The 9,942-nt window shown below is 46.6% G+C and overlaps 1 protein-coding gene across 1 annotated transcript; it reads left to right on the forward strand.

The window, feature by feature from the left end:
• The first annotated feature begins 4,751 nt into the window (after positions 1-4,751).
• On the forward strand, positions 4,752-9,730 carry LOC122236429 (STARD3 N-terminal-like protein). Its single transcript, XM_042977387.1, has 4 exons — positions 4,752-5,404; positions 5,519-5,636; positions 7,575-7,670; positions 9,564-9,730. The coding sequence occupies exons 1-4, from the start codon at positions 5,312-5,314 to the stop codon at positions 9,650-9,652; spliced, it is 396 nt and encodes a 131-aa protein (XP_042833321.1). The 5' UTR covers positions 4,752-5,311; the 3' UTR covers positions 9,653-9,730.
• The last annotated feature ends 212 nt before the right edge of the window (positions 9,731-9,942 follow it).

A 9,942-nucleotide genomic window follows, 5' to 3' on the forward strand; every position in this document is an offset into this window, starting at 1 on the left:
ACCCGGGCGCCCCAAGATGAGTAACTTCTCTTTAAAAACCAAGTCCTGAGCAGCGTGCTGGAGAGACCACTTTGCTATGAAAGCCCAGAAGCTTAGACACTTAACGATGAATAGTGTAGGGGCCCAAGGCAAGCTTCCCCTGACGGCATAAATATTATTTTGCCATAAAGATGATTTTGAATTAAAGGTAATAAAACCCACCAGATGCAGGAAAATCTCTGTGCCTCGCCCTCAACTACAGCAAATTACACTGGAAAGGGGAGGCTGTGCCAGCAAGAGAGCTATTAGCAGAGACTCCCCTTTACCTAAGGAACTTACCTGCATGATTGGGCAAGGTTTTTCTTCCAAACAGCTCCTCTCACCTTCCCGCTCCTGGCCCCTTTGTGTCCTCTGCTCTCCTTAGCTCCCCTAAGCTTCTTGTTGCCTCATTGTCTTTGGAATTTCCCTATGCTTATGCCTACTAAATTTGATTTTCTCCTATCAATCTGTCTCATCACTTTGATTCCAAGTCCAGCTAGAAGGACCAACAGGCAGAGGAAGGTCTTCCTTCCTGGCCAAAGAAAGCATTCGTTCCTGAGGTTTCATTGTTCCTCGTCATTAAAGATGAGAAAATAGCTCCCCGGTGCAGGTGGCCCATTCAATATCATGGGACCATGAGCAGCTGAGGCAGGATTCAGACACCCCCTCCCTCCTCTCTACAGTGGGCACTTCTCATTGAGTGGACCTGTCATTTGTCATATCAAAACCAATAACTGCATCAGAGCACCCACTACGTGTGAGGCACGGGACCAGGCCCCTTAGAAACGTTAACCTCGGTTTCGGCATCCTTGGAAATAATACAGTTCTATGCAGCACACATGAGTATTCTCAGTCTACAAATGATGGCCGTCAGGCTCCTTGGACGTTCCTCACATTGGACTCCTTTAAATAGCTGAGCAAACGTGCTAATCATTGACCGACCTTATTAGAAAAACATTAGGATCAGTTAGGTTGGTCTGCATTTGACTCTCTCTCCTCCAAGGTAAATGGATGTGTGTGTGTGTGTGTGTGTGTGTGTGTGTGTAGCAAATTAATTTGAGAGAAGATTTTTGTGGCTCCTCAAGTGAAAACGTAGCCTCGCATACATTCATCAGATTTAATGGAAAAAAAAGTGCAAAGTGCTATGCAATATTTGGACATAAACCACATAATTATTTTTAAGCTACATAATTATTTCTTGTTTATCTGAAATTCAGGCAAATGCGAGCAAATCCACAATGAGCCATCATCTCCCACCGGTAATAATGACAATTAGCAAAAAAAGAGTACAGTAACAGGTGTCATCACTGAAGCCAGGAAGGGAGGAAGGGCAGGGACTCTGGCTGACCATCCTCTGCTCAGAGACCACGTGCAGGGGACATGAGGCTGTCACAGGAGCAGCTCCGAGAGCAGACTGTCCCAGGCAAGAAGAGTGTCTGCGGTCCCGGAAAATCCCTGCTGGGCCAGATGGGGCATGGTTTCAAAATCAAGAATGTATGCATCTGCCAGCACACAAGAGCAGAAAGAGAATTCTGAAAACAAAATGCAACAAGAGAAATTCCTCCACCAGAATGTTCAAGAAAAACCATGGAGCTACAGCCCTGAAAAGAACATAGTATTAGTACTAGATTGTATTCAGTCAGCAAAACTTACCTTAAGAGGGGCTGAGGGAGCAAAAGAGAGAGAGAGCATTTCTTTTAAGCTCTAAAGAATAGGGGTCATGAGGAAAATTTCAGGAAGATTGCAGAACTCTGGAATAAGCAAGGAGCGTGAGCTGTTCTTGAAGCGCAATCATTCAGTTAACAGTGCTGGACCTCAGAACCTGTAGAAATTTCCTCTAGCACTTGTGAATTAACAGTTGATTGCCTTCTGTGAGAGACTGTTTTAAAAGATCATAACAGAAATCATTGGCCTGTTAAATAATAACAAATACACTTTATTGCACATCAAACATTGTACATATTGATTCCGTCGTTGCAAGCGTAACGTAGGTGTTATTCATCCCATGCTACAGATGAAACAGAGGATCAGGGAAGTTAAGTAACTTCCTGGAGATTGCCTGGCTAAGAGAGAGCACAGCAAGAACTTCAGTTCTGCAAGGCTCTCAAAGCCTGTGCCCTAAGTAACCTAAGTAACCCACTCAGATGTTTGTATTTCAGGGATTCATTTCTGTCCTCATTTTGCTGTTGCTGTGAATGCAAAGGGTCATCTTGTCATACTTCGCATTCCTTTTCTATAATGTGCTTCCCGAGGTTACACACTACAGTAGTTCATGTTATCTATGTTGCCTTCTAGCACTCCCTGCTGGCCATTGCAGGTATGTCCTACACCTTATGCTCTGCATTGGAGCCCAGGTAAGTGAAGTCTAGTACAGCAAATAACTCAGCTTAGTGAGTGGAAGAGCCCAGAAAACCTAGGCAGGAAACCTGCTTTTCAATTGTGTACTCAGGTGTGCTTGGGAGTTTTAGGTCAGCATCTCCTCTGTGCAAGCCCCCCGTTTCCCCAGCCTTGAATGAGAGGATTGACTGGTATATTTGGGGTCTTATGTAGCTGTGAAAACTACAGAGAATTGCTCGTGAATAATGCGTCTTTACATCTATATAAATGGAATCGCATTCTTGTCAATCCATCTGTCCATCTGTCCATCCACTAGGCTCACTGCTCCTCTGTGCTGCCCCTTCTGCTGCTGGTTGCAGCCACTGCATGAATCCCTCCACCGCCAGTGACAGGCACTTGTCCTGTTGCTCATACTGGCTGTCACCAGCGAGGCTGGCACCCACACCTCAGGGTCTCTGCATGCTGGGAGTCGCGTTTCCCTGGGAACGTCATCCCGGGGTTGCGGCTGCCAGGAAATACACATACACCTTGTCTCTAAATACTGTGCTTATTATCTGACATCATAGTTTTTACCAACCTGATGGCCACCAAACAGGATCACATTGTTTCATCAGGTTATTGCCCTGGGCCGCTGATGAGGAAGCTGAGGGTCTCTGTTTATACCTGGCACCCACTGAAGTCTGTCCCTCGGACACTTTGCCGTCCGTGTCCTTTGGGCGCAGCAGAAAGGAGGCCGGTGGCAGAGGCTACAGCACCCAGAGGAGCTAGGCTGCCCACGGCCGGGCCCACTTTTCCTGGCCATGTGACCGGACCCGGTTCTCAATGCGCTGAATCTCAGCTTCCTCGTCTGCAAAAAGGGAAATCAGCAAATACTTTATTGGCTTATAAAATTTAAGTAATTTTGTGGTTTTAATTTTACATTTATTCATTTATTTTGAGACAGAGCCAGAGAGCAAGCGGGGGCAGGGCAGAGAGAGAGGGAGAGAGAGAATCCCAAACAGGCTCCAAGCAGAGCCTGATGCAGAGCTTAATCTCCTGAATCGTGACCTGAGCCAAAATCAAGGGTTGGTCGCTTAACCAACTGAGCCCCTCAGGCACCCCTAAAATTTAAATAATTTAATACAGGTAGAACACTTAGGAAAGTGTCAGACAAATAAAGATGTTAGTTATAATTATATTTCTTATTAACAGTAAAATATTATTCTTATAAAAACAAATATACATGAAGCAAATATTACTATAATATGTTAGTACAACTATGTCATCCATACGAATAAAGATAAAATGTTATATACGTTAAATTATTAAAATTAATTAAGATTTTAGGAATCTTTATTAATTACTTGTTGATTTGAATGAATTTATCTCTTAGATATTTATCTTTTACGAGTTTTAACTTTCACAACTATCCTCAGCTAATCTATCAATGGTCTAAACTTTGTCTAAAGCACTTTCATTAATAGAGATTCTCAATTTTGTAGCCAGATTTTTTTTTTTACCACATACATTGCATATTTGGAGTCCTGTTTAAGAAAACTTATCTTTCTGGGGTGCCTGGGTGGCTCAGTCAGTTAAGTGTCTGACTTCAGCTCAGGTCATGATCTCATGGTTCGTGGGTTCAAGCCCCACGTTGGCTCTGTGCTAACAGCTCAGAGCCTGCTTTGGATTCTTAGTGTGTGTGTCTCTCTCTCTGCCCCTCCCATACTCACACTCTGTCTCTGAAAAGTGAATAAATTTTTAAAAAATTAAAAAAAAACTTGTCTTCTCCAATATTATAAAAGCCCTGTACCGTTTCTTGTTATATTCAGTTTGAGATTTTCACCCACGCTGATCCTGGCATTAGTGTTTCTAGACTTCTGTGAACTCGTCAATCCCTCGGTGTCTCCTGGCATTTCCGTAGAAGATCCCTGCACCATATTCAGAAATAAGTCGGTAGAGAAGTTTTCAGTTACTGCAAAAATGACAAACTAAGTTGTACTGTTTCTACATTGAATACAATAAGAAAACTGAATGGGCACTGATGGAGAGAAAAGTCATGATGTTCACTCCTGATGAGCTGATGTTGAGTACTGACTTATGTAGGGAAAAAAGTTAATAAAATGAAACATACTGAGAATTCTCTTTTATAGACATTAGACCAATGACTGGACTTTTCTGTTCTATATGATCTATTAATTTTATGTACCTATAACTATAAACATGTCAGTAAGAAAAGTAACAAAATGCGGCTCGTGTAAGAAGACATTGCTGATTGTGAAGGTTGTCAGATGTTTGATGACACACGGACGTTAGTACTACATTGCATTTAATGTCAGACTGTAAATTTCATTAGTGTCAGAATTAAAATGCCTTCTCCTCCAGGTAGCTCACCTGGTTGGGGTGTGTGTGTGTGTGTGGCAGTTTGCTAACAATGCTGACCCCGCACTTGGTTAATACTTCCTGAGCTTGACACCCATGTCCCCTGACCTCCATTCTGTCAGTCAAGGCTACTGTGGGCATCACACTGGTCAGCTGTCACATTGCTAGGATCCTAGTTGGGGGAAGGAAGGACAAGGCCCAGGTCCCGTGGGATTGTCTCTGGGCTCCCCAACCACCAGGGGGAGCCCTGGCTCTGTATTCCAGGGGTCCCTCCTGTGGGGTGAGGTCTTTGCAGGTTGGACCTGGTGGGGGACAAACCTGAGTGTCCCAGCACACCAGCCTGCTGGACTGAGGGAGGAGGCTCACCTGCTAGACCGAGAGCAGAAGGTTGCTGACCTGCTAGACCGAGGGAGGAGGGGTAGCATGAGCAGCCAGTCAGGGATCCGGCACCACGGAGAAGCCCACTGTGGCCCCGTCTGCGTTTAGGGGCTGGGGACAGGGTGATGTGGGAGGGCCCGGGCTGGCAGAGCTGCTCCAGGCCTTAGGTGCTTCTGGCGCCGACAGGTCTCTTTGTGAGGAGGGGGCTTCCCAGCATAAAATGTCTAACTCGAATGGTGCTGGGTTATGTGTCTTTCAGCTGACGACAGCAGTGACCAGTGCCTTTTTACTTGCAAAAGTGATCCTCTCAAAGGTACAGCCTCCCACGTTTTCTGTACAATTACCGTCTATACTGGCGAAGGCTCATGTTCCAGTGTGAGCTCCTGGTAACTGCATTTCCCTCTCCTGGTCACGTCTGTCCTTCCAGCTTTTCTCTCAAGGGGCTTTCGGCTACGTGCTACCCATCATTTCGTTCCTCCTTGCCTGGATTGAGACGTGGTTCCTGGATTTCAAAGTGTTACCTCAAGAGGCGGAAGAGGAAAACAGTAAGTGTCTCCCAGGTTAGGCTCCTCAGATGGGCTGGGGACCGAGCCAGAAGGAAGAGCCTGGAAGTCAGATTTGAAGGGAGCCACACTGGGTGGGGTAGGCGGATCTCGGGTCTCCACCGTGCAGAGGACCCAGCAGAAATCCAGAACAGGGCGGAGGACAGGACAGTGAGAGCACGTGGCTCCTCTCTGGAGCTGTGAGGCCAGACTTCTCTGGAAGAAAGTGTGAGCCCTGGTGAGAGGGACAGTCAGACAGCAGAAACAGCCAGCACCTCCTTATCCCCAGTGATCGCGGTCCCAGGACACCAAGCACTTTGTGCATCTGAAGAGGACTGTTCCTTAGGGACACAGGGATGGCAGACACGATAGGCTGAGCTGAGACAGTAAGTCTCAGAGTCCGCGATCCTGCCAAGTCTCACGTTGCTACCTTACAGCAGGCGGTGGCCTGGAAGGGGCCCCAATTAGCACAGGGGGTGCCTGGTGGGGGAGAGTGCTGGGTGAGTGAGGAACCCAGAGGGCGGGAGGGGGAAGACAGCAGCCAGACACGAGTGCTCAGCTCAGGGTTCACCTCCCCCTGTGAGTAGCAGAGGGACTCCTAGCGATCTGTGACCATGAGCCCTGCGGGGCGGCCGTCATCTCCTGCGTGGACTCATGTGGATACTGACCAGGAAGGCCCAGTGATGGACTGAGCTGCATGATTCAGTATGGGGCTAGAATTCCTCTCTGCATGATGGCCTGAGTGGAAGCCCACGGGCCACATCTGCCCTCTGGTGGTGACATGTTTGAAACTCAGTACAGAGACCCAGGCCTTTTACCACGTGCCGTGGTTATGTCCTTCATGCGTCTGGCTCAGATTGCCCTGCAAAATAGGGAAAATAAGGTCCTATGTCCTAGAGAAAGTGAAGTATGATTGTAACCTCAAGGAATAACGGAGAATGAGTAAACATGGAAATGGATTTATTTTGAGTAATCTCATTTACAGAGTAGAAATCTATAAGAACAGAATTATTATTCAAGAGTGCATTTTAAACACCTGAATCAGACCTAGATAAGTCTTCTGTCGTGTGTCCTCTGTGCTTGTATGAAAACCTGTTGTGGAGCAGGGCAGGTACAGCTAATGGAAGTCGCTTTTGGACTTGTGTATAAACATCAAATCGAGCTTGGGTGAAAGCATATCAGCTGTTAATGTCACTGGGGCTTGAATGCAAGAGTGATGCCACCACGTTCAAAGGCACTAACAGGGCAGAACTGGCGTCGATGAAAACGTGGAGCAGCGGGTACGCTCACGGTCACGAGCAGGCAGTGAGCTCACACCTGCACCTGCGATTCGGCCGCGGCTTCCTCCAGCTTCTCTCGTGTTCGCTCAGCTCCGGACGAGACTCGCCGCCGATGCTCCCTGTGCTCACCGGCGCCCGTCCTGAGCTTCCACATCAGTTCCTCCCCTTTTCTGTGTTTGTTCAATTCCCTTTTCTGGGGGGACCTTTTTAAATAATAAATCTTTCTTCCCCGTCTTACTGACGCTTTCCACATTTATACAAGTCTCTCCACTTATTGTGCCTTACATTTGCTATTTCCCTAACGAAGTGAATACTGGAGGCCATTTGTATGACTTACCAGGTTGTTTTCCTTTGTGCTTTGGTTTTGATTATGGTGATTTCTGCAGGGAGGAAAGTGTTCTCCAGGGAAAGAGGCCCTAAATACTGAATCAAAGAATCCCCTGAGTCACAGGCAGGTTTTTAAGTCCGCTGCCATGTGCCCTCACAGCACTGGTTCATAGCGTAATAACAAAACCTATTTTTTGTTTGAAAGATTTTCTTTCTGGCAAGGGTTTTTCTCTTTTTTAGCGTAGCAACGACACCATTTTATTGTGCCTAACCTCACCGAGAAGCTACCAGAACCGTGACGTCACTCTCAGCCTCTGAATTTCTTCCCTTCCAGGACTCCTGATAGTTCAGGATGCTTCAGAGAGGGCGGCACTCATACCTGGAGGTCTTTCTGATGGTCAGTTTTATTCTCCTCCTGAATCTGAAGCAGGTAACAAAAATGTGATTATCATCTGTGTTTTCATCCATCATTCAAAAGCTCAGCCCTCCCTCCCTCTCCTGTCAGAACACTGCTGAGCAGACATCTCACAGTGCAGGCACGTAGGAGACAGAAACAACCGAGACGTGGTCTTGATGTGGGAGCAGTGGGGAGACACAGAGTGTAGAATACATGTAACCCAGGGACACAGACCCCGTGTGACCGGCCATGTGCATCTCAGAAGACAGGCAGATGAGGGGAAGGGTCCGCTCCTCTTCTTACCCATCATCCCCTAGCCCGACCTTCCTCCCGGGTCCCCGTGTCTGAGGGTGCAGCTCTCTCTGAGCTGAGCTGTTGCCCATGAAGAAAGCAGAGCCTCCCTGGGGACTCGGCCCTTTCTTAGGCCTCACATCCCTGCCTTCTCCAGGCCATTTCCACCCTCTGTATTTCTGCCTCCTTTATCTCATTCATTGCACCGCTTCCTGTCTTCTCCACCTTTCCTTCAGCATTCCCTGCTTTGGTTTCTGCAGCCATTTGCTGCCTCGGTCACCCTCTCCCTGCCCCGCCAGAGCACCATGTCAAATATAACAATTGCATTGTCATATGGCTTCCTCAAACCACTCGATGAGGTAGGAGTCTCATTATCCCTATTTCAGAGACCATCAGATTGAGGCACAGAGAGGGGAATCATTTATGCAAGGTCTCTGGAGGAGTAGGAGGTGGTGGGATCTGAACCCCGACTCAGTGCTGGAATCCGCGCTCACAGCTGATCCATGTGGGGCCTCTCAGTATTAATGGAAATGAAGCATTGACCACCTCTTCCCCTGCCCAGAAGCCTTCAGTGGCAGAAAGAATTAAGGAAGTCCTGGGTCCTGAGCCTGGCAGAAAGCACCATTTTGACCTCATTACCCAGTTGTCCGACCTCCTGGTACCGTCTCCATGTGTTCTCTTCTTAGCTTTGCTGAAAACGTTGTGAGCCCAAGCCATCAAGCCATCGGGCAGCTTGCTTTTTCTGTTTGTCACACTGTCCCTCTGCAGGCCTGCTCTCCACGCACGGGAGAGAAGGCTGTCCCACCGCACCCCCACCCTCTGGCTCCTGGGAGAACATTCTCTGCATTTCCTAGGACATTTCTCCCACCTGTGCGGGCTGCACTGCCTTCAGCCTTGACCTGGCCTCGTTCTATCACTGGGGTGGAAACTTGAGTTAGAGAGACTGCGTTATTTCATTCCCCGCATTGAGCTTAGTAACTATTTGAAACACACACACACATAGGATAGTAAAGCAGATTCCAGGCAGAAAGAGGCATGTGAAAGATCAAAGGCCCAGCAATGTGACATAGTGAATCATTGGAACTCGAAGTACCTTGATATCCTGGGCTATTCGTATTTGATATTAAAGCAGGTTAAATCAGGAAGCATAGGGTCAGATGAACTACAGATGTGAATTGGCAGAATTTCTCTTCTTAGTCAGCAGAAGGTCAAAGAAATATCAAACTCTCGTTACCTCAGTATGAGGGTTACTTCGGGGAGATATTTTGGTATGTCATAGGACTTATTCTTTTGGCATAAAGGCAGTTCAAATTTTGTCCGTGCTTTTGCACAGCTGTTATTTTTCTAACACTAGTAAAAGTTCTCAGCACTAATGTATTTACTTAATTAGAAACCCTAACTTGATATTCTCTGGACTATGTTGGATCTAAGCATGGGGTCAGACAAAATACAGATATGAACTAGGAGCCAATCTCTTTTTCAGGTGGCAGATACTCAATATAAGTATTCAATTTTTCATTACCTCGCTATGAGGGTTATTTCACTGAGGTTTTTTTTATGTCATAGGAGTCATTCTTCTGAAAAAAGGGAGTTCGCATTGTTGTTCATGCTTTTATCTAGCTTTTATTTTTCTAGGACTCATAAAAGTTCTTGGTGCTGATATCTTTACCCAATTAGAAGTTCAGAACAGCCGGATAATGATAATGGGAGGAGTTACACCTTAGACATTCTTCATCAAACTTTCCAGTCCTGAATCCATTGGCTTCCTGCCTGTGACTTTTACCCCCACCTAGTGGTGGTTGGGAGCATGACCAGTTCATTGGATTATGGAGCGGGCCTGGAACATGGTCCGGGTGTTCAGGTAGCTGCTTTGTTCAAGACAAAATGCAGGTAAATAGTTGGGAGAGAAGGAGGGTTCAATGTGACTTACTCTATTGTATTATATTTTCATTGTCTGAATATGCAAGTTAGGAAAGAATTAAAATTAAACTTATTGTTGGAATGAACATGTCTA

Source organism: Panthera tigris, chromosome A2 (genome assembly GCF_018350195.1).
Source record: "Panthera tigris isolate Pti1 chromosome A2, P.tigris_Pti1_mat1.1, whole genome shotgun sequence".
NCBI lineage: Eukaryota > Metazoa > Chordata > Mammalia > Carnivora > Felidae > Panthera > Panthera tigris.